Genomic DNA, 25,980 nt, shown 5'->3' with positions numbered 1-25,980 from the left:
TTGAAACATGTTTTCACATGAAAACTAAATTTACCTACTAAAAAAAATTATCCTTAAATGAGATTTTAAAGTTCTGGGAATGATTTCAATGATGGGTTCTCATGAAAGCTGTTCGATTTTTTTCTATCATCGATTTGAGGATTAAATAATATATGATTTTTCTACGAAATTTGGTGAAAACTTACCTTATTATATCCCAAATACACTGTAATTTATTTAATTTAAAATATTAATTTTGTAACCTTTTTTTGACTTAATATCAAAAAAACACCCTAATTTTCAATCGAAAATTCACGTGTCAAAATATCAGCTATTTTCAAAAAATCGGTGGGTATTTTGTTCGTTAAAATCTCTACTTTCCAATAGTGTAAACAAAAATTTACATTAGTATACCATAGTACATGTTCTCGGTAAAAGCAAAAAGCTTGAATTCGAAAATTGTCTTATCATTTTTTAAAATTTTAGACTATTTATTAAAATTTACACTTAAATTACTCAAAAACCATAACATTAATCAATATTACATGAAATCCTACGTTTTTTGAGTAATTAAAGTGTAAATTTGAATAAATAAGCCAAAATTGTAAACAGTGATAAAAAAAATTTTTCGAATTCCAGCTTTTTTCATTTTTTGCATTTTACTAAAACATGTTTTATAGTATACTAATGTAAATTTTTGTTTACACCATCAGAAAAAAGACATTTTAACAAATGAAATGCCCACCGACTTTTTGAAAAAAAAACCTGATATTTTGACACGTGAATTTTCGATTGAAAATAAGGGTGTTTTTTTGGTATTAAGTCAAAATAAAGTGAACAAATTAATATTTTAAATCAAATAAATTACAGTGTATTTGGGACATAAAAAGGTAAGTTTTCACCAAATTTCGTTGAAAAATTATTGTTTTTGAAAAAGATAAAAACAAAAAACCAAAAACTCGGTTTTTTGAATTTTTCACATAAATTTTGAGGTTATGTGAAAAAATTATTGATACAAAAGTTGTTGATCTTTTTATTACCTACAACTTTGTCATACAACTTATTTCTATAGCACTTGTAGTTTTGCCAGAAATCGAGATATACCATTTTTTACCATTCCACTTCCCGAACTCGGCTCGCCCGTAATTTATTTTTCCTTTAATTTTCATCATATTCACCTCCTTTTCCAATGGGTTTCATCCTACTATGATTTTTTTTTGTACTTTTTAATGTTTTTGAAGGCATCGGCACTGGTCTATTAGATTTAATTAGCATTTTAAAAATCTGTGTGATTTTTTTCCTGGAAATTTAACCAATCAATATTCTAACGAAATTAGTGTGGGCTGTTAGTCTCAACAATAGTTCATCTAATACTCTAATCTGCCACTACACTGGTAGTCCATTTACACGTATCCAAGTAGTGTAGGTATAAAAAAATGTCTAAAGTTCATTCAGAAGCCATTGAATATTGAATATCTCGTACAGCCAACGACAGTACTTTTTGGTTTTGTTTAACTAAAATTTAACACCTGAACATCGAAAACCAAAAACGTTGTTGACGGAAGACAGAAATTTCGAACCTGAACGCATCGACGGAAAAATGCTATCTTCGTCGAGAAGCAGTATCCATTCACATCAGAAGGCTTTCGGTCCGGACAACTCTGCAATTAATCAAATTTTCGCTATCCAATAGAACCTAGTTTGAGTCTTGGGTCTCCCGGGCGCCATTTTATATAGGCTCTGCTTATAGCAATTTACACAATATTCAGCTTATGTCTATTAAAACATTAAAAACCATTTTTATACTAACTTTTAATTAACAACCATGTATATTTGCATATATCGTAGAATTAGCACATTCAAAACGGTAATAAAAATCCATACATAATAAAAAATATTATATAAAAATACCCAACAAAATTATACATACACATACAAATATATGTATTAGGTTAAAACAGTTAAGATTGTGTTTGAATACGTGCAATAATTCAAGACAAAAAAAAAAAACATTGACTAGAAATTGATTTATTCTTCCGGCCTTCAGTCTGCCATGGCAGCTCTCAAAACCTTTCTTAACCCATCAGAGACCGGTAATAGGGTGGCTAAAACTTTTCCTTGTAAAAAAAATCAGACATAAAGGTCTTCCGTTGATTCACCTTGCAGCATAAATCTTGGTTCGGATTTCTTCTTGCTAGTTTTTGTTTTCAATCGACGATTGACAACTCCATCTTCTTCATCCATCATACGCAGAATTGTAGTCTGTTAAAGGATATAAACAAAAACAAGGAAATAAAATCAAAATCTTATCCAATCTACATATGCAAAATACTCGTTTTACCTGATCCGAACAATCTAAAGGAGCCACAGATATATCACGGACAGCCCTAAATTTTCCGCAATTATTTAGATGTTCATTCTCCAGTCGAAAATAGTTCCACATAAAACGCCGAAAGACTTCCAAAGGACTTAGTATAGTTACCATGCTTTCACTCTCAATGTAGCCATTTTCTATCAGACTCATGGAAAGAGTCCATCCAAATCGTAAAACAAAGTCCTCAAATATTCCAAAGTAATAGAACCACTGTAAACATAAAGGTCAAAATATCATGTCAGCAAGAAGGAGACTTTGTCGATGCAATATACAGTGATAGGGTTGGGAGCGAAAGGGGGTTGGTAGAATTGGTATATAAAATAAACAAAGCATGCATAGGAATTAATTTAACGATGGAATTGTTGAAATTTTACATGAAACAAGAACTTACTGTTGAAGAGTAAACAATTTCCTCCCGAAGGAATTTATTATCGCCAGCTTTAGAATCGAATAGTCCCCAGTCAAATTTTATGTCCCAACAGTATGCATAGCAGGAGGAGGCTATGGATGCTCCAATCCAGCAATAGAACCATGGATTCTCTCTTGATGAGGGATACATATCTAGAAGTGTACAAAGTTAAAAATAGAAAATCCACTTTATTCCAGAGGTTTGACGCATTTACACGTACTTCAAAATAAAGTGCTGTGCCAAAAATAAATGTTATTTTTAACACATACATATGTATATAAATTTATTTAATACAAAAGTTTTAATTCCTGCGATTCTGAAGAATACCTACTTTAAAAAAAAAAAACCAAACTTAAACTAATTGTTTAAAAAAAATTACAAAATTATTGAAATAAATTGATAACAAAAGATTAAGATGTCGCATACAAATGTAAAATATAATTTAACACATGAACTAATAAATGACTAACATAAATCGGAAAAAAATGTGTTAATAGCTGTGTTTTTGTGGTATAACTCAGTATTTAGCTTAGTAAATATTTTATACTGAAAGTCGAAATCAAGGGTCCATTTTATTTGATCTCTGATTTTCAATCATACGGAATGCGCTGCTGTGCACTAGACTGATTCTAATTTAATAGTATTAGGAGTTTGACAGTTAATTCGAAACGGGGCGGTTTATCAAAAAAAAAATTAATAAGAGCTTTTTTGTAGAATGTTCAATTTTATACAAGTCCAGCCTTTTTGATGACCCATTAAAAAGTTATAAGATTCCAAACTCAAAAACACAATCTTTCCCATGTAAATCATATGGGAAATAGAAATTTGCGATGCAGCAGTACTTAATATTAATATTAAGGACTGTAACTTTTACAGTATTGTTTTTTCGTCATTACCAACAATATTTTCGATATAACTATGAACAAAAAAAAATAATTTTTTTTTTGAATCAGTCTACTGTGCACATTGGTGCTTTTTATGAATTTTTGCGTCAAAATCCAAAAAATAATAAAATTCAGCACAGTTATTCTAAATAGTCAATTTCATCGAAATCGAGCAAATTGACATAACTAAAAAAATAAATAGTCCAGTCAGTGGTGAATTCTGTACTTTTTTTGAAATCAAAACCATTGAAGCGGACCTCAAATTTGGAAGTCAAGAATTTTTGGTTAATGGTTATTCTTTATAAGAGAATTTGAAAGTTTTTTTTAGAACCATACCTAGTTAACGGTTTTGCATACGAGAAAAATGGAAAAAGAGCTGTGTATTAAATGAAAAAAGGCATTCAAAAGTTCCTTAAAAAATATTTTTTTGAGGGAACCGTGGAACCGAGTATTGGAGGAAAAGCAGAATAAGAGAATGAACACTTAACCTTTTTAAAAGCCAGCATTTAATGTATTGCTTTTACTTTTAGTTTATAAATGAATGAATGCTAACAAGTAATTGACCGAAGTGCAGTTTTATGTAACTATCTTTAATAGCCCTGCAAATGCACAAGATACAAATATTTTTCCGTACAAAGAAATTACTAAAACCATCGAGATTTTGATTGATTGACATAGGTGATTTGTTACACCGCCCGATCTATGGAACCCTATCTATTAAAAAAAATAATAAAAGTTGCAACCTATGCCACTTTTTACAAAAAATATTATCCACACTTTAAAACAAATTTTTAAAAAAATACATTGAAAATTTGTTCTACAAAATTTCAACTTTTTTTTAAATCCAAAAACCTCTTTGTTCGAAACTTTATTGTTAATTTATATTAAAGCTATTTATAAATTCTTTCATAATTCAAATTGAACAAGTCTTTTACGTATCAAAAGATAGACCTTATTTAACACTTGATTTTTTTAGAAAATATAAATTTTCCAAAATTTATGTCTCGTAGGGACCCTTAGTTTTGGTCTTAAAAAATATTAATTCAAAAAACGTTCTTTCAAGTTTAAATATATTTGCTCCATTTGAATTCAGACTAAAAAACTTTTTAAACATTTTACCAAAAACTATCTTCATTATCTATATGTCTTAATGCTTGATTTCTGAACTTATATTGTCTTTCAAAAATTTTCAATTTCATACCTTTTAAGTTATAAAAGAAAGGAATCTAGATTTGATTTATAAAAACTTATTTTTTGCACAGTACTGTTAGTGTGTACTCATTCTGTAGTGAATAGATAGTTTGAATTCTTATTGTAAACTGTAAATTGCAACTTAATTGCATTTCAGTAGTTCATTGGCTTATTCAACAAGGACATTTACTTGTCACACTTACAAACACAAATGTACAAACATTTCTTAGAATTGTATAGAATGAAAGGTAGAAATGTGCGAAAAGCCCAGAAAATATTATGCTTTAATTTTCGAAAATTAATGGGAATTTATTCATTAATTCACAGGAGTGAACAAAACACAAAGGTATTTAAATTTTTGTAGATAGGTATTTGCATAGGTGACTGACAAAAAAAAAATCCAAATAAAAAATTAAAAAGAAAATGGAAAAATATTTTTTTTTTTTTTTTTTTGAAAAATTGAGTAAGGACATGGATATCGGATATGACAAAGGATAACACAATTTACATTTTTATTTCACGGCAAATTTTGATTGTCAAGAACAAAAGAAGATCCTGCAATTCCCCATGATCCATGTCTCCATGATTTTATGTTAATTCAACAACGGTTGAAAAAGAGTTTATTTTATTGAAAATGCCTCATAAAATTTTGAGGAAAAAAATTGACTGTAACATTATCAAAAACAAATATCCAAAAATAATAATTGAAGTCTGCAGTCAAAAGTAGAGCTAAAAACTAATATTCTTAAAGATGTTTGAATCCGGTCTCTATTACCTAATAAGTAATTTCTTCATTTCAAAAAGATACTCCGCACTTTTTCTCTTTCAAGCTATAAGAAATGCAATTTTATTTTGCAAACTTAATTTACTTATAATAAAATAAGGGACTCTGTACATGTAGGAACGTCGGTATGTATATGTACAGTACAATACCTATTAAGTAAAAATATCTTCAAAAATCTTAAAATAAATTCTTTAAGAAATCTACTCTGCCCCTCTTTGCAACATGCTGCCTAACAAACTTTTCATAAATTGCAATTAAAAATCTCAAAATGCAAGCGTAAATTGAATGAAAACAAAAAAAAAAACTTTGTTTCTGATAATTATCTTTATATAAGATTGCTTTCATTCATTTACTGCAAAACGTCTACCAGGGATTAAAATTTAATGTGTTCACAAAGTTTTTCCTTCCGGTTGTATAAACTTTATCTCTGAAAACAGATTTAGTCTCTGCAACTCTTAATCAATTCAAATTACAAAAAGAATGATTGAAACACAAACCCAGATCCATGGCCCAAGCTCCAAGGAGTACAAGACAACAACAAAATTTGATGTTGAATTTTAGATTTTTCTCTACAAAAACAAGGCAAAGTTTTTAACTTGATATAAATTTTCAGTACCAATGAGAGAGTATATGAAATTTAAAAAGTTTTTTTTTTTTGCCGATGGATGTAGACGAACATACAAATATAGTTGAAGTGAAATGTGCAGTCTGAATCGTTACTTTTGGAAGTTGAATTCAAAGAGAAATACTTTTTTTGCCTCAAGGAAAATGTAGAAACTGCAAATCCAAAATCTAAAAAGAGCAAATAGATTTTGTTGGTATTGTGAACCAGATCTATTCACATAAATATAAAACATATTTAGACATTATTTTCTTATTGACTTACGTATTGCTCAATTGTGGGATTTTAGGTTTTTACCTTAAAACCTCAAAACATAAGAGACATTTTGGGCATTGTGGCATTTGTATTTTAATGTGCAATTCAATAGTATTTGTTTTGGATTTCTAACCTTTAAAGAAAAGCCTATTTATTTTGAAATAAATTAATCTACGGAAAGCAGTTCAGTGTTAGCCCTTGTATACATAGAATAGAATACGTTAGAGGGAGTAACAGTAAAGAAATTGCAACTAATTTCTTTTTCAAATTCCTTGTTCAAATACATATGTTTGAATCAGCACTTTACTCATGATTGCCAATACTTTTTTTTAATAAAGAGTTGTTGAAGTATAACTTAACTTGTCCAAACCAACTTTAACCATATTTTTAAAAAGGGGGAATCCTTTTTCTATTTGTTTAATAATAATTTTTAAGATTAACATGTATTCAAAATGTTATTGTTAAAAATAGTAAAAAAACTTGAAAAAAAAAACAGCAAATTTGAATTCAAATTGCATCTTGGTATTTTGTTACGGACTAATTATTTTGATTTAAAGTTGATAGTACTGACACGTGTACCAAATTGCATGTGTTATTTATTTTGTATGCATATTTATGTATAAAATCCACTCTCCGTATACTGAGAATGACGTATACAAAAATATGGAATGAATAAAACAGAAAGATATAGTACCCCAGGTGGCAATTCAGATTTTCTGGAAAATCCACCCTCTTCGGAGGTCGGCTCTAAGGATTCTGGGGAGAGCCAATTATTCCAATTCGAGCACTTGATAAATCCGTTTTCAAGAAAACCCATGATAACGCGATCACCACCACCAACATCGAGTGCAACCGGGCAAAAGAGTCTGCCTAAACTGCCAGAGCGTGCAAAAGAAGACTCAGAGAAAAAAGATAATCTTGAAAAAGACAATAACGATCTTCGTCAAAGACTCGACGAAACATTGAAACTCTATCAAGAGTTGAAAGAAGAAATCAATTTTCTAAGAATTGAAAATGAGGCCTTAAAGAAAGCCCATCAAGAAATCGATCTTCTCCGCAAGGAAAATGATATGTTAAAAATAGCTCAAACACTTAAAGAAACAAAAACAACTCCACAGCAAGTGGTAATTCACGAATATAAAACAGACGAAGAAGAGCTAGAACGTGAAACGGAAAGATCCTCCAAAAATTCAAAAAGACGTACCAAAAAACGTAAAGTTTTCTCCTCACCAGAGGGTGCTTCTTCTTCCGAGACAGAAGAAATAAAAGAAGTAAATGCACCAAAAGATACAAATATCAAAGAAAAACCGGTTAAAATAAGGCCACCGCCACCGATTAATGTTGTCGGAGTTGCGGAGTTCAATAAATTACAAACCATTTTAAAGGCGTTACCGCCAACGAATTTGAAAGTTATCTCGCTTAATAACAACAAGTGGAAAGTTTGTGTAAAAGACTCCGATAACTATCGTCTCCTTTCGCGAAGACTGAATGAAGAAAAAGTAGAGTGGTACACATATGAAAACAAGTCGGAAAGACCCCTACGCGTCGTGGTGAGGGGCTTACACTCTTCATGTCAAAAAACCGACATCATTAATGATCTTAAAGAAAAGAATTACAAGATCTTAGATGCGGAAAACATAGTAAAGAAAGAAAGACAACAAAAAGATAAAGAAACAGTCGTTTTTGAAAATAAATTATTAAGATCATTTGTAAATGCGCCGTGGTATATAAGAAACGAAGATCTTCACAGGGATCTTGGAATCCCCACGGTTCGCGAAGAAATAAAAACGTTTGCCCAAAAACATCGAAAACGGTTAGTCGAACATACTAATAGAACAATACTAGAAATTCTCGACGGGACAAACTTAGTACGACGTTTGCGAAGGACTAAACCTTCCGATTTGGTACAGTGAAATTTTTCAATTTAATTCCTTTATTTCGAAATATCGGCATTGATTAATATAAATTTAAATGTTTTAGAGATTTTATTTATTTAACTTCCTTTAAAATATTTTTTTGATAACAAAAATTTAAACCATTACTTAATGATTTAATTTAAAACAAAAGTTATTTATTTATTTTTAAATATCATCAGTAGGAACTTTCATCGGAAAGTTACCTACAACACGTAACTTAACTTCGAGAAAGATAAATTGCTAGATAAGTTCCATCTGAACTTAGTTGCAATCGGGAGGAGGAGGTGGTTTTAGTGGTTAAGAGTCCCACATATCTATGAGCACGCGTTTTCCGGTCCTCATAGAATCTTTTGAAGATTTCAACACCTACCCACGGACAAAAAAAAAAAAAAAATATTTATGTTTGGGTTTTGTAAAAAAAAAAAAATTCTCCGATTAAGTTGAATTAAATTTTGTTTTTGATATGAATTTTCGAGCTACTAGAATCTTGACTATAGATATTTTACAAAAGTTCTTTGGTGGTAAGGGACTATTGAAACACAATTTTTTCTACTACCTGATTGGTTGTTTTAATTTATACATCTTTTGTTATATGAGAAAATAATTGTTACAACTGTGAAAAATAAACTATTTTTTCATTAAACTTGCACTTAATTTCAAATAATTTTTCGTTAATTCATCACTTATCTGGTTAGGCAGGTGAGATTCGAGTTTTTCATCTCAAAATTATGGAGTACAGAGCGCACACAAACGAATTGATAAGTTTCGTAAATTTAACAGGCAGTCGCAATTTAGTTGAAATACAAAATTGTTATAAGCTTTAAGGACCCAAACATAGTTTTTATTTCTAGGTATCTTAAACCGATTCACGCAAAAGTGCGTGTACACCTCCCCCTTTTATCAAGATTCATGTACTATTGTCTTGCACTTATTTTATATATTTGTTGTATAATTTTGGCAAAACCAGATCTGTTTAGTGAAGAAAACTAGAACAGATCAGAGCAGTTAAGCACAAATATCTGCATGAAAACTTTCAGAACAAAAGAGATAAAAAAGTTTTTTTATAGGGTTGTTTGTTGTCTATTTAAAAGTTTTTGTTTGAGAAGATTTTCCATACAAATAAGATAATACACAATTAATTTTTATATTTGTACAGATTTTTAAGTTTTGTTTTCTTTATTATTATAACTAACATGATTCTTAAGATGTTTCAATTCTGTATCCATTTTAGACAAAACTGAATAAAAGAAATCAGCTGCTGCTTGACACTTCTCACTCATTTGCTTTTTCCCTTATAAAATGCAAGACTAGGTCGCACGTACTTATGTCAAAAGTTGTTTAGAATGATAAGGCTTTTTATGTCATTTATTTGAGCTTAGTTTTATCATAAATTTTATAAGAAATGCAAGAATAAATATTAAAACCTAGATTTAAAATAAAGAATACCTACACCTTTTTAAATGCTTTTCATCTCCAAACGTTTTCTTTGATTTCTTGTATAAAGAAAAATTTTGGAATATTTTATTTTTATAAATTTTTGTAGCCGTTTAAAAAAAAAAATATTTTCTTATGTTACAAATTTTCAAAGAAAAATTTGGTATTTAAAAATATATAATAATTTTACTGCACTAACATTACAAAAAAATTTAGTGAAATTTTCGGATAATTGGCTTACGAGAAAGTCAGAAATCAAACGACAAATGACCAGGTAGATACTGGTAATAAGTATGTTTAATGAATCTGATCCGCACAGAAAAGAACAGAAAAGATCCGAAAAGTACAAGTTTTTGTTTTCCATGAACAAAAACTCGCCCCAACTTGTTCTGCAATCTGTCATTTTATGTTTCATGAAGTTTTTCAGCACAGAAAAGTTCAAGTTTTTCTGCTCCTACTTTTGAGGTAGAGCAAGTGAGTGAAAAGTGTCAATTGTCAGCTGTTTGTTTGATTGATAAGAGAAAATAAGATTTTAAAAAGTGAATTTTTTAAGAATTTTTGATTAATAACAAACAAAAATTACGGGAAAATTAAAAGTGGAAAAGTAGTTTAGTTTATTCGTTAAATACTAACGATTTACATAGGTACATTTTTTTTTTCTTAAAATTAAAATTACATATACAGGGTGTCCCACAGTCACCGCCCCAAATGAAAACCATGGATTCCTGAGGTCATTTTAAGTCGAAAAACTTAAGAGGTAATTTTCTCGTTTTCGTCCCGTTTTCGAGTTACCACGGTTTTTATGATTTTTGCTCTCTTGTCCTTTAACTGGCCTTATGTTTGCCAAACTAAGTTTGATTTGAAAGTTTTTTTTTTACAACCAATCAAGAATTTATTACAGTTTAAGTTTGTCTCAAAACTTTTTTTTCTGCGGACAACCGTTTTTCCACAATTTTGAATGAAACACAATTTTCTTCGTTTTTTAAGTAGTTTTTTACACTTTCATATCATAAGTCAAAAAAACACGTCAATGAGTATTAATTTTTTGTGCTTTTTATTAAAGCCCAGTTTATTTTCATAGAAAAAATAAGTTTTATTTCATAAAAAAGGCTACTGAAAGTAATTAAAAAAAATAAACAAACTGAGTGAATTAAAAAAAAAAATAATTTTTAAATACAAAATTAATTTAAATGAATTAAAACTTTTTCTGAGCTTTATCTATTTGTTCTTTTCTTCACCACAACAGCTCAGAAAAAGTTTTTAATTCATTTAAATTAATTTTTATTTAAAAATTGTTTTTATTTTTTAATTCACTCAGTTTGTTTATTTTTTTTAATTACTTTCAGTAGCCTTTTTTATGAAATAAACTTATTTTTTATATGAAAATAAACTGGGCTTTAATAAAAAGCACACAAAATTAATACTCATTAACGTGTTTTTTTGACTTAAAGGATATGAAAGTGTAAAAAACAACTTAAAAAACGAAGAAAATTGTGTTTCATTCAAAATTGTGGAAAAACGGTTGTCCGCAGAAAAAAAAGTTTTGAGACAAACTTAAACTGTAATTAATTCTTGATTGGTTATAAAAAAAAAACTTTCAAATCAAACTTAGTTTGGCAAAGATAAGGACCCGTATAAACTTAGCATGACAACTTTTGAAAAGTTAATTTTTTTTTGGCTCAGTAATTGCCGCATAATTGCCGTGTTTATGCCGTGAAGTCAAAAAAATTGCCGCGCGCTTAGTTTGGTCAGAATCGGTAAACCAAGTTTGTCATGCTAACTTTATATAAAGTTAGCATGACAAATTTTAATTTTTGATCAATTTAAATTTTTTTTTCGCTAATTATTTAAAGTTTAATTGCCGTAATTATGCCGTGAAATCGAAAATAATATATCTCTTTTGGTTTTCTCAAAAAAAAATAAAATGTATTTTTTGTTAACCCTATTCCATATAAAGTTAGCATGACACACCCTGTATTTCTTAAATCCTTGGTCAATTTGAAAATTTTTTTGGCCAATTAATTGCCGCATTGGGTTACTATAAAAACCGCAAACTCAAAAAAATTGCCGCGCTTTTGGTTTTTTCAAAAAAAATTAAAAACTGTTTTTGACCTGATATCGTATAAAGTTAGCATGACACACCCTGTATTACTTAAATCCTTGGTCAATTTGAAAATTTTTTTGGCCAATTAATTGCCGCATTGGGTTACTATAAAAACCGCAAACTCAAAAAAATTGCCGCGCTTTTGGTTTTTTCAAAAAAAATTAAAAACTGTTTTTGACCTGATATCGTATAAAGTTAGCATGACAAACCATCTATTTCTTAAATCCTTGGTCAATTTGAAAATTTTTTTGGCCAATTAATTGCCGCATTGGGTTACTATAAAAACCGCAAACTCAAAAAAATTGCCGCGCTTTTGGTTTTTTCAAAAAAAATTAAAAACTGTTTTTGGCCTCATATCGTATAAAGTTAGCATGACAAACCATCTATTTCTTAAATCCTTGGTCAATTTGAAAATTTTTTTGGCCAATTAATTGCCGCATTGGGTTAATATAAAAACTGCAAACTCAAAAAAATTGCCGCGCTTTTGGTTTTTTCAAAAAAAATTAAAAACTGTTTTTGGCCTCATATCGTATAAAGTTAGCATGACAAACCATCTATTTCTTAAATCCTTGGTCAATTTGAAAATTTTTTTGGCCAATTAATTGCCGCATTGGGTTAATATAAAAACTGCAAACTCAAAAAAATTGCCGCGCTTTTGGTTTTTTCAAAAAAAATTAAAAACTGTTTTTGGCCTCATATCGTATAAAGTTAGCATGACAAACCATCTATTTCTTAAATCCTTGGTCAATTTGAAAATTTTTTTGGCCAATTAATTGCCGCATTGGGTTAATATAAAAACTGCAAACTCAAAAAAATTGCCGCGCTTTTGGTTTTTTCAAAAAAAATTAAAAACTGTTTTTGGCCTCATATCGTATAAAATTAGCATGACAAACCATGGCCTCATATCGTATGAGTTTGCGGTTTTTATATTAACCCAATGCGGCAATTAATTGGCCAAAAAAATTTTCAAATTGACCAAGGATTTAAGAAAAAATGGTTTGTCATGCTAACTTTATACGATATGAGGCCAAAAACAGTTTTTAATTTTTTTTGAAAAAACCAAAAGCGCGGCAATTTTTTTGAGTTTGCAGTTTTTATATTAACCCAATGCGGCAATTAATTGGCCAAAAAAATTTTCAAATTGACCAAGGATTTAAGAAATAGATGGTTTGTCATGCTAACTTTATACGATATGAGGCCAAAAACAGTTTTTAATTTTTTTTGAAAAAACCAAAAGCGCGGCAATTTTTTTGAGTTTGCAGTTTTTATATTAACCCAATGCGGCAATTAATTGGCCAAAAAAATTTTCAAATTGACCAAGGATTTAAGAAATAGATGGTTTGTCATGCTAACTTTATACGATATGAGGCCAAAAACAGTTTTTAATTTTTTTTGAAAAAACCAAAAGCGCGGCAATTTTTTTGAGTTTGCAGTTTTTATATTAACCCAATGCGGCAATTAATTGGCCAAAAAAATTTTCAAATTGACCAAGGATTTAAGAAATAGATGGTTTGTCATGCTAACTTTATACGATATGAGGCCAAAAACAGTTTTTAATTTTTTTTGAAAAAACCAAAAGCGCGGCAATTTTTTTGAGTTTGCGGTTTTTATAGTAACCCAATGCGGCAATTAATTGGCCAAAAAAATTTTCAAATTGACCAAGGATTTAAGAAATAGATGGTTTGTCATGCTAACTTTATACGATATCAGGTCAAAAACAGTTTTTAATTTTTTTTGAAAAAACCAAAAGCGCGGCAATTTTTTTGAGTTTGCGGTTTTTATAGTAACCCAATGCGGCAATTAATTGGCCAAAAAAATTTTCAAATTGACCAAGGATTTAAGTAATACAGGGTGTGTCATGCTAACTTTATACGATATCAGGTCAAAAACAGTTTTTAATTTTTTTTGAAAAAACCAAAAGCGCGGCAATTTTTTTGAGTTTGCGGTTTTTATAGTAACCCAATGCGGCAATTAATTGGCCAAAAAAATTTTCAAATTGACCAAGGATTTAAGAAATACAGGGTGTGTCATGCTAACTTTATATGGAATAGGGTTAACAAAAAATACATTTTATTTTTTTTTGAGAAAACCAAAAGAGATATATTATTTTCGATTTCACGGCATAATTACGGCAATTAAACTTTAAATAATTAGCGAAAAAAAAATTTAAATTGATCAAAAATTAAAATTTGTCATGCTAACTTTATATAAAGTTAGCATGACAAACTTGGTTTACCGATTCTGACCAAACTAAGCGCGCGGCAATTTTTTTGACTTCACGGCATAAACACGGCAATTATGCGGCAATTACTGAGCCAAAAAAAAATTAACTTTTCAAAAGTTGTCATGCTAAGTTTATACGGGTAAGATAAGGCCAGTTAAAGGACAAGAGAGCAAAAATCATAAAAACCGTGGTAACTCGAAAACGGGACGAAAACGAGAAAATTACCTCTTAAGTTTTTCGACTTAAAATGACCTCAGGAATCCATGGTTTTAATTTGGGGCGGTGACTGTGGGACACCCTGTATAGGTATTATATTATTACAAAACTAAAAGAAAAACTTACATCTAATGTTCATTATAAGTTATTTTGAATAAAGAATATTTTTTTAAAGTTAAGTGATTTTATATTGTCAATGCTGGAGTTATTTATATTTGAATTGTTATTGTAAATATTAATTAAAAGATTTAAAGGGCTATTAGCACCGTAGTTTGATCTACTGTAAATGTTAGAAATTGGCAACTGCCTTCTCAAACTATACTGACTAGCAATGAAATTTAATCGACAGAGAATCGATGGAGCTGAAATCGATCCATTGATTATCCCGACAATAAAACAAAATTGTAGATACGCTCTGTGACTAGTTAGAAATGGAAGATTTATAAGTTTAATACGTTGAGCGTAAGGTGGCAAGTTAATTCGATTTGACCATGGTAGAAATCTTAAGCAAAATCTCATAAATCTTCTTTGTGAGTGTTAGTAAACCATTTATTTGAGTTAAAAATCATTTCAAAAAATGATTTTTGAATTTAAAATTTTGCAACTGAAATAGACAACTGTCAATTATGTAAAATACGAAGTTGAACTTTTCTGTTCTTTCTTGTTCTGACAGTATTTACAAAATTGTGCTGATCTGATCTGTTCTGTCCTAGATTTTTTTCATTAAACAGACCTAATAACGGCTCAAAAAAAAAATTAATTTTATTTCAAAAGTAATCCCTCATATTTTTAAGCATTTTAATATCACCCGTCCTACAACGCACATGAAACAAACAATTTACTAGTGCGTCGATTTTTAACTAAAACATCTGACGAGGTTTTAATATCAACTGACCACCAAGATCATAATGCAATCATTTGGATTTTGTAAAATCTCGAGCTTATGCGAATAAGCCATTTATACAAAATTCAAGAGCTCCGAGATCCAATGAGTCATAGGAAGATTCAAAATAGCTAAATTACACGGGTCGGCAACGGATATAGAGCAAGAACCAAACCCTACTTTTCGAAAGGAATTTTGTGTGCTGAGTCCGAATCTAAAGTCAAAATTTCACTGGAACGTCACGTTTTTGAAATAATTGAATATTAATAGGTCAAAAACGCGTTTTTTTGGGTACATTTTTATATCAAATTACATACATCACCGTTAATTTTTTTTTTTTTGTAAAACTACTTATGCAATCTCAAAACGCCATATTAACACGTCCTAAAGGTATTTATATTTTTTCAAAATTATTTTTTTTCTCAAAGATATTGAAAAAAGAAATTTATAATAGATATCTCAAAATGTTGATTATTTTTTTCAAAGTAATGAATGGTTTTTTGAATCAAATTCCATCTTGCGTCTTCTGATTTGGACTTATAAAGAGCAACATATTACGGAAAATATATATTTTTGACTAAACATAAAATAAAACTCAATTAAAAATTAGTTTTTGAAGCTTTATAGCGAAAATAGTGATCACAACAAAAACATTACTGTTAAAAAAGGAGCCAAGTTCTCCTATGTTGAAATTATGCTGGCACAAAAAGTACTGAGATGTAAAAGTGTACCAAGTTCTAAAGTTTGGGTTCAAATTCGTATCAATAAAATTTTGATTGTTCTCTTGACAATTTTTCTTTTAATTACCGATTTTTAAAGTTATTTCAAAAATTGCCAAGTAAACAATCAAAATTTTATTGATACGAATTTGAACCCAAACTTTAGAACTTGGTACACTTTTACATCTCAGTACTTTTTGTGCCAGCATAATTTCAACATAGGAGAACTTGGCTCCTTTTTTAACAGTAATGTTTTTGTTGTGATTTCACTACTTTTTGCAAGGTATGGCTGTAGAATTGAAAATCTCTATATTTGATGAAAATTCAGTGAAAATGGGCGGTTGCCACGCCCCCTGGCTGAAATTCTCAAACTTTAAATTTTTTCCTTTGTATAAACTACCATCTCTACCATTCTACCAAATTTCAAGATTCTACGATAATCAGAAATGCTCTATTATATTTAATGAAAATTCAGCGGAAATGGGCGGATGCCACGCCCCCTGGCTGAAATTCTCAAATTTTAAATTTTTTCCTTTGTACAAACTACCAGCTCTACCATTCTACCAAATTTCAAGATTCTACGATAATCAGAAGTGCTCTATAATATTTGATGATAATTCAGCGGAAATGGGCGGATGCCACGCCCCCTGAATTGAAAATCTTAAATTTTCGATTTTTCCCTTTGTATGCACCACAAGCCCTATCACCGTGTAAAATTTCAAGTTTCTACGTTAACGGGAAGTTCTCCATAATTTTGATGATCTGTCAGTGAGTGAGTGAGTGAATCAGTCAGTCAGTTACGGTTTTTGCGATTTTTGAAGCCCTATATCTCAGAAACTACTCATCGTAAAAGGCTTAAATTTTGTGAGGAGTTTGGTTTTGACAAGCTCAATAAATGTAGCGAGTTTGAAATTTCTAGCATCTTTGGTGTGGAAGTTAGAGGGGGGTCGAAAATGGCCTGAGTTGTTTCCTGTAAATAAGGGTGTAGTGCCAAAGTTGCTAGAGAACTTGGCTGGGCACTACCGTGCCCCTTGATGAGTATAGCTCAAAAACTAGACGTGGTATAAAAAATCTGTAAACAGTTTTGAATTCAGCAAACTAAAGTCAATCAAAATCACCTTATAAAGTTCTTGCTCCCGACTTTTTTTTAGTTTTTTTTCCGACCAGTGTTATTAACAGATAAAGACGATAACGAAGAAGACTTGTACGCGTCTTCTCCGTTACCGCTTTATCTGTGAATAATTTGGCTACGTTTAATTAGTTTTTAGTGAAACTTCTAAAATATCAACTTTATCATGGGCCCTTAAGACCTACCAAGTTTCAAGAAAAAAAATTGCTTCTTCAACGAGATAAACTGGAAACAAGATCAATATGTTTTCTCCGTTACTTTGGAATGGCCGAGATATATGTAGACATTAGACACATCTTTGCCGAAATTTCTTCGAAAAATGCATAAAAAGAGCAATTGCTCTTCCATCAGAGTAACGATCTTCTGAACATTTTCTGACAATTAGGCACTTATAATACTAATGGGTCACGTATATCTTTAACTTGATTAAGATTATTAATTGATTTTAAATAAATAGTAATTTGAAAATATTTATTTCGAAAAAAAAGTATCTATTATTTCTTTTTAAAGTATTTCTTCAAGTCTCAAAATCTTTAAGCATTTAGCAAAATCAAAACAGCGAAGTGAAGTGAAAATGAACTTGACGCATTTATTCTGAGACCGTACAATGTAAAACATAGTCCAAAACCCTTTTCGTTTTTTTAGGTATTCAAAAATTGGTCCGCGGAGTAAAAAAAAACTTAAAAACTACAAAAAATTACGTATACACCACAGTGAACAAAACAGCTTTCTCGTTTCTTCTTTTTCCAACATTTAGCTAACACTATTTTTTTTTACTACAGAATAATGGCATTTGAAAAAGAGCAAAGTAACTAATTTAAGTGGAACAAATTAAGTTTAAAGCAGAATGAATGGATGAGTAAGAGATTAATAAGAATAAGAATTATTTACTTTGAAAACTAACAAAATGTCTACTTTATTACTTAAAAGAAATAATTTCACGTTTTTTTGTGTTAAAAATTTCCCCTTCATAAATAATTTATGTAACTTAAAACAGTTAAACACACATTTTTGTTGTCAAAAGAAACTTACCATGTGTTGATTGAAATTTATATGAAAAGATCACCACAAAAAAAGATGTTGCATATTTTGCGGCATTCACGAGATGTGGGAAAGTTTCTCTAGTGTCACGATAACGGCGTATACATTGAGCAAATCGAAACCATGCTGGTAATATTGCAACTATTGGCCGAATTATAGAATCATCTTGAATACATGTAGCTGTATCTGTTCATTAAAAAAATAAAAGATTTAAAAGGCAATAGAAACATTAGAAAATTGTATTTATGTAGTACCTTTGGCATGTTCCCAATTTGGATTATTCCGGAAGAAACACAATGCAAATGGAATGTCCAAAAACGCTGGCACAATACTATTCAATTGATCAGCCAGCCAAAAGTCAGCAAAAGTCACATAGAAAAATGGCGCCATAACAATTCGACTTAGAACACGTACAGCCCAATATCGAGCTTCATGATGAAAAGTCTTTGTTGGATTCAGGAGAAACACAGTCATGGCGGTATAGAGAAATACTGGAGCGGCAAATTGAGGAATCCCAAGAGCATCAAAATATATGAAGCACAAAGCACAAATTGTCCATAGCACTCCAAATACCGAAGCCATTTCCATGATATTTTGCTCAGACAAATGATTTCTGGGATCAAGTTCGAAAATGAGGACATGATTTACACCCGACGATCGCCAACCATAAACATTGACACCCCATAGAAATAGAAATTCGATGATGAGAAATGGTCCACGGAAAAGTCTTAATGCTGATCTCCAATTTGGTCCCAAACCATGAAAAATGGCGGACAGAATTACAGTTATCAATAAGACAACAAAAGCTCCTGAAAATAGTCCAACTTTAAATGTTGTCCATGGGCTTTGTTGCTCACCCAACGGTGGTACTCGTAATCGTTTCATGGCCTTCTGTCTGTCTCCTGCTTCGATTTCGTGAGTGAATGCAGTTTCAGTCTCTTGAATCAATCGGTCAATATCTTTGTTGACATAAAAATGCGATAGTTCCACTTTATCTTTGCGCCATTTTGCACCACAATCCTCACTTAAGAGCTTATCGTGTTTTTTGAGGATTTTTCGAAAACCAGTAAAATTGAGATTCTGATAGTTTTGGAGTAAAATAAGTCCTAAATAAAATTCACTGAATGCAAGTTTGAGGTCTTGAATTTTGCGCGCTGGGACATTTTTCTTTCCCAAAGGATTTTTTGTCTTCCATGCTGGCTGTTTCTTAACAAAGCCAACTTCGAGAGCTTCTGTTAGCTCACTTCGAAGGTTTCCATACTTTCTAGTAGCTTCGGCCATTTTTTCTGAATAAAATGTATTGATTTTGGCAAGTTCTTTGTCGCAGTAATGGAAGAATTGTTCATCGAATTTGGCAAAGTAGCGAGACAGGATCTCTGGGTCAACTAATTCGGCTGATGGTGCTTGTTCAACTGCAGCATACAGCATTGCCTTCATTTCCTAGAAAAAAGGAATTTGAAAAAAGTTTTTTTTTGAAACAAAACATAAAACGGCCGGAAACTGCGAAAGAAATTGCATTCAAAACACCGTTTTCCGAGACACAACAATACAATGACCGAAATTTTCTATAAACAACTCGCAATTGGGTGAAAGACTATTAAAGCATGAAAAAGACAACAAGTGGACTTGAACACTTCGTTTGTTTTGTTCCCAATTTTCTTCATTGTACGTTTTGTTTACAAACAAATGCAAGGATAACACGTGGAGTGTTTGTTAGTAAACAAACACATGCTCAAAAAAATACTCATCCAAAAAAAACAATTTTTTCGCACCTGCGCACAGTACAAAATAATTTTTCAAAATCGAGCTTTTTTTATTTTCTCTCGAAATGTCAAAATTTTCCATTTGACGTTTGTTCTACATACCAGAAAAAATTGCCTTCTAATAATACATTTTTTTTTTCTGGAGCATTAAAAATATACTTTTTTTCCAACTAACCTCATAGTTAATGTATTGTTTTCTCCATTCTGGTGTTATGTGGGCGGATAAATGTTCTGCGAATTTCATTTTTGTTTTTTTTTAACTTCACGCGAAATGATAGAAAATGAAATAATGAAAAATGTTGAGATACAATAATCTAAAAACGACCGACCCCATTTATACACAAAACGTATACTGAGAAGTTCGAATTGAAAACTAATTATTGACAGCTAGCTATGTGTATCTGAATCTGAAGGATGAAACTTTTTGGGTGAATGTTTACAACTTTCAAAGAAGCACAATACTGAAAGTTGAAAAGCTTTTTTGAATTCGAGAATCATATTGGCAGTTGGCAGACAATACTACGTTCATTATAAATACCAATTTCGTAGTGATGGCAACAGCCGGAATAGTACTATGCCAAGAGACGTATTTATCTATGAAAAGGCCTTTTGAAAATAATATTATCGAGAGCTCTAATAGCTATTTCTTTGTACTTTAATTCAAATTCTCAATACTAATGCAGTGAAAAGAAAACTCTAATCTAAACAATCAAGACGTAATGAAGTTATGAAACATTAAGGAAAAGATAATTTTGATTTAAAGACCTTTATCAAGTTTCTACCATTAGTATTAACAGAGAAATTATCATTTAAATGAGTAAAGGTATACCAGAGTATACGAAATAGAAAGAAAGGTAGGCCTAAAAACTCCTGGTACAAGCAAATGCAAAACCACCAGCATTCAGTTGGCCTTAGAAATGGAACAATACAAAACCGGGAGGCTTGCCGCCGATTTCTGAGGTCAACCCGGCGAACCCCACAGGCGGATCACTAGTGTGAAGCAGTTACGTGGGATAGTTATGATCCCCTCGACATCGAGATCATAACAGCGCCGAGAAAAAGGAAGAAGAAGAAGAAGAAAGGTATACCAGAGTAAGTGTTTCTTAAATCTTCGCTGAGGCCCGGCAAAGATAATAATCTCGACTAATTGGCCTGGCTTATTTTTGTTCGTATTCTTCAAATATAAAGTAAAAATTTTACTCAGGTTAACATTTGCTCTTGCGTTTGTCTCGTTACGTTAAGAAAACCTAAGAGTTTCTTGAGTTTTAGCTTATGAATTCCAACTGAGGAAATTTTGATGCAAATGCTTGAGCAAACACTCAGAAAATTCATCTGAGATTTGTGCTTGAGAAAAAATTTTACTTGAGTGACGACTCTGTAGTCCGCTCTACACATGTTAAAATTACACACTGCCTCAAACACATTTTTGGAAAAATATAAAGACATTTTAAAAAATGTATAGGTTTATTTAGCCAATTCTGCAGTTTTGTGTTGGGGTATGATAGAAGAGCTATCTGACAACTTTTCAGCTTGCCTCAAATAAGTACCTACCCAGCTCTCCTACTATGAAGCTATTTCCACAAAATTAAACTTTGTTTTTGTTGCCGAAACAAAAATATACTTTTCTGAAAATTTTCGGTGTGCTGAACTCGAATCCGAAGTCAAAAAAAATTAATCAGCTCCCGTTTTTCAAATATTACCGTTAGAAAATGCAGTAATACGGGCCTTATTCTTTTATACAGGGTGTCCCAAAAGTTGACGTCGAAACGAAAACGGTAGATAGGGTAGGTGGTGACAGTTATCAGAAAAATAATAAAAAAAATCGCAGCCATATATTTTGGGAGTTATGGGCAGTTTAAGTTTTTTTATTCTGAAACGTTCTGAAAAGGTACAAAACTTGAATAATATGAAAAATTACCTCATAAAAAAGTCGGATTTCTTAAGAAAAAAAAAATTATCTCGGTTATTTATGGAATATTCCCAACAATGTTGTACCATTTTGAAAAGAGAATTGAACACACCAACTTTTAAGGCAACTTGCCGAAACATCGTAGTTAATTTTTTTTACACTACGGCTCATTGAATTAGAGTCATGTAAATTTTTTTAGTACTAAGTTGGGTAAAAAAGTAATATTTTCTTTAAAACTGATGTAGCTGAGTTAAAATTTTTGAATGCATTTGATAGCAGGGTTATTCAAGGTTCCGTAACAAAAGAAAAAAATGAGAAAACTTAAGATTTGTAGTCACGGCACATGAAAAACCGTCACAGGGTGACCATTTTTTCGACTTTTTTTCAAATGCCCATAACTCCCAAAATATATGCCTGCGATTTTTTTTATTATTTTTCGGATAACTGTCACCACCTACCCTATCTACCGTTTTCGTTTCGACGTTAACTTTTGGGACACCCTGTATAAGAAAAATTGTTTGAGCATATTTAGTAACGGTTTTTATAAGAACTATTTTTCACCTTTTTAAATCTGTTTAAATCTTAATCTTAAATCTTAAATCCGATATCTTTTTTACTGCCCGAGATATCCTCAGTTGTTTGGCATAGTTTATAACGTCATTATCTCCTTTATGATATATGTATGAAGCCAAACCCACTTAATTCAATTTAAGATATCTCGGGCAATACAAAAGATATTGAAAAGATTTAAACAGGTATCGAAAGATGGAAAATAGTCCTTATACAAAAGAATAAGGTCCGAAGAACTCAAAAAAACGTATTTTTGCATATTCTAACGGTAATATCTCAAAAACTGGAGCTGATTAGTTGTTTCTGACTTCGGATTCGAGTTCAGCACACCGAAAACCTTCAGTAAAGTATATTTCTGTTTCGGCAACAAAACCCTTGTAAACCAAGTGTAATCAAGGAATGGATTTTCCAAACTTCGCCTTTTCTGCGTTATCGTATGAAAGTATAGACTTTCTGCAAACACTTTTCATGTCACCATGATTCCAAATATACTTATTATTATTATTTTATTAATTTTACATAAATGTAAAAATTAATATATTTAAATATATGACCTAATATCACAGTACACATAATAAGGTAATATATTCCGAACGTTGTCAAAATTTGTTTGTCAAAAATGGGCACCAATCTGTCAGGTCGGCCTTTAATTTTTATATTTCAATCGCAGTAAACAGGAAATTTGTTTTTGTTTTAATTTATAAAATGTCATTTAAAAATATTTAAAATTGAAAAATAACAAATTTTCTTCGTGTTTCATCGCGGAAAATGATAAATAATTGTTTAAAAATTAGTGGTGTGCGTGGTTTATCGGTTTTTGTGCGTTTTTCGTCGGTATTTTAAACAATTAAGAATTCGGTAGCTGACATTGGTCGCCAAAGTGTCATGTTTTGACAATCTGGCGACCAATGTCAGTTCGGAATATATTACCTTTTTATGTGTACTGTGACCTAATATAATCTTAAAAAAATAAATTTGCTTGTGCTGAAAACATTAGAAAAAGAAAGTAGGAAAACTGAGTAAGTACTTTTCTTTTCTAAATTAGATTTTTCTTATTTTGTTTTTCTCAAGCATTTAAATAAATTTTTGGATATTATTCGAACTTAAAACCTAAATTTTCGAAAGCTTGCGGTATTAGTTTTGAGAGACTGTAGTTGTAAATATTTACTTTTATTTTTAAATCTTTTTTTTTTCAAAGGACACCCATAGAACAACGAACAGATTATTTATCAACGAACATTAATTACCTATTGAAAATTCACTACTGTGTTCAACTTCAATCAGGGACTAAAAATAATTGAACAAATAAATTCTTTAATGGATGGAAACATCAATTACAGACTTCCCGAAAAACAGTGAATAACTAAAATATTTTTAAATCGGGTATACTCGTTTCTGCTCAAGTAGAGAGTTTTTCAGCTCATTTAAGAAAACGTAAAAAAAAACTGTCGGTAGTGTACTGTATGTATACTTTCATAATTAAATATCAAGCTCTTTTTGCTTTTTGCCTTTTTTTTGTTTGAAATATTGCCGTTAGAGAATGCAAAAAAGTGAGGTATTTTTTCAACAACAATTAATAACGATTTCTATAAAAAAACGGTTTGTGTTCTTTCAAAAACTTTTCTTTCAAAAACTTTTAAAATGACCTCTATGACCTCTAGTCGAACCAAGCTCTATACACAGTTTTCGGAAAATTAATTTTTCAAAGGAACATTTTAAAAAATTGAAAACAAGTTTTTTTTTAAATTGATATTTGGCTGGTAGTAGAGTAACTAAAGCAAATTATTAGGGAACCCGGCCGAACAGCTCTGATTTTGACGATTTTTTTTTCAAACGTAGGTAATTAAAAATACTTTAAAGTCTATAGATTAAAAATTGCCGGTGTTGCCGTATTGTTTTTTAAAATAAAAATTAAATTTTTTTTTAACAAAACCATTTGTTTTGCTAAATTTCATAAAACAAATGATAGCAAATGATTCTATAGGTAATTTAAGGAAAATATATAAAAGGCAGTAAGGGACAATCTTCCATCGTTTAATCGATAAATGCAATTTTCTAACATTCTGACCTCAAACACAAAAAAAATATTTTGAAAACAACGGCAACACCTAAAATATTTTAAAATACATTTAAAAAAAGCCAGAAGCTCATTCTTATCTCTTAAATTTAAATCCACTAAATTTAATCAAGACTTTTTGAAAAAATGGTCCTCAAACTCAGAATTAAAAAAAAAAATGTTATTAGAAAAATTTAAAATGACTTTTTTCCAAACTTTTTCTAATAAAATATGAATTTATTTAAAAAAAATTTTTGGCCATAAATATTATCAGTTGAATTTCGAAGCAAAAAAGGTAAAATATATAACACTTTTGAAAAAAAAAAATGAAAAATTACTTCAATTTCAATGGTTTTTTTTTATTAAAACTGAATTTTTGCATTGAAATAATTAATTTTCTCAAAGACTGTGGTAAATAGGAACTTTAAATTTTTGCTATTTAACTTTCAACAGTAAGGGTTATTAAATGAATAAAAAATAATTTTATGTTTAGATGTTGAACTTTAAAAAAAAGAAAACTTTTATTAAACAAAGTTCTTCGAAAATGGAATACTTTTTAATTTTGTTCATAAAACGTAATACATATTGACGTTTCCTTTAATAATTTGAAATCATAATAAATGCGGCCAAAAAAATTTGAAAATAAATGCATTTTATATTACGACCAAGTTTAAAAAACGACATGTTCAAATTTTTTCAATAATTTTTTTTCAAAAATCTGAGTTCAATTACCATTCTTTCAAAAGCCGTTCATTCAATTAACTTAATTTTAATTTTACATATATGACTAAGCTTCTAGCTTTTAAAAAATGTATATTTGAATATTGTAGGTGTTGCCGTTGTGTTCAAATATTTTTTTTTGTGTTTGAAGTCAATTAATAAGAAAATTGCATCTATCGCTTGAACTATGGAAGATTGTCCCTCACTCCCATATATTTTTTTTCCTTGAATTTCCTAGACAATCTTTTGGCATCAATTAATTTATGAAATTTAAGAAAAATTTTTGAAAAAAAATTGTTTTTGTTCACAAAAATCTTCAATTAAATTTAAAAAATCAAAACGGCAACACCGGCAATTTTTAATCTATAGACTTTAAAGTATTTTTAATTACCGACGTTTGAAAAAAAATATCATCAAAATCTGAGCTGTTCGGCCGGGTTCCCTAATATTGCCAATTTTTGAGCTTTAGTTACTCCACTAAGGTAGATACTATTGTTTTTTTTTATATATTAATTCTCAAAAAAAACTCAAAATACCTACTTAATTTGAAGGCTTGACCATCCGTTAACAATGTATTTTACATCCAGACAGAATTACAAGACCAGTTCTTTTCGCATTCTCTATACCATCGTAATGTCATGGTTTATCTCAAGTTCGAATAATCTTACGAATACATGATTTGACATAATAACAACTTTATTGGAATTCACTAATTAGGTTTACAGAGCTCCCTTAAGTAATAGGGTGCGTAAAGCAAGTCACTTAATTTGCAAAACAATTATAATCCGGTTCTGGTTT

The 25,980-nt window shown here is 30.2% G+C and overlaps 1 protein-coding gene across 2 annotated transcripts; it reads right to left on the bottom strand.

Annotated features, from left to right (window-relative positions):
• Positions 1-1,780: 1,780 nt before the first annotated feature.
• On the bottom strand, positions 1,781-25,761 carry LOC129908224 (xenotropic and polytropic retrovirus receptor 1). Of its 2 annotated transcripts, none has more exons than XM_055984585.1 (6): positions 25,723-25,761; positions 18,419-19,604; positions 18,156-18,350; positions 2,745-2,914; positions 2,321-2,563; positions 1,781-2,241 (listed from the first exon to the last, which is right to left on the bottom strand). In XM_055984585.1, the coding sequence occupies exons 2-6, from the start codon at positions 19,599-19,601 to the stop codon at positions 2,110-2,112; spliced, it is 1,923 nt and encodes a 640-aa protein (XP_055840560.1). In that variant the 5' UTR covers positions 19,602-19,604; positions 25,723-25,761; the 3' UTR covers positions 1,781-2,109. The 2 variants fall into 2 exon arrangements, with proteins under 2 accessions (XP_055840560.1, XP_055840559.1); XM_055984584.1 differs by lacking the exon at positions 25,723-25,761 and adding an exon at positions 20,103-20,381.
• Between the last annotated feature and the right edge of the window lie 219 nt (positions 25,762-25,980).

Source organism: Episyrphus balteatus, chromosome 2 (genome assembly GCF_945859705.1).
Source record: "Episyrphus balteatus chromosome 2, idEpiBalt1.1, whole genome shotgun sequence".
NCBI lineage: Eukaryota > Metazoa > Arthropoda > Insecta > Diptera > Syrphidae > Episyrphus > Episyrphus balteatus.
Note: the sequence above shows the minus strand (reverse complement) of the source record. Positions and strands in the feature narration are given on the sequence as shown.

Excerpts from the sequence above, each read along its gene's own strand:
- LOC129908224 (XM_055984584.1), bottom strand. The coding sequence starts at position 20,171 with ATGAAATTCGCAGAACATTTATCCGCCCACATAACACCAGAATGGAGA. Across the intron at positions 19,605-20,102 it reads AACAATACATTAACTATGAG|GAAATGAAGGCAATGCTGTA; the intron begins GTTAGTTGGAAA and ends CCTTTTTTCTAG. Across the intron at positions 18,351-18,418 it reads AAATTGGGAACATGCCAAAG|ATACAGCTACATGTATTCAA; the intron begins GTACTACATAAA and ends TTTAATGAACAG.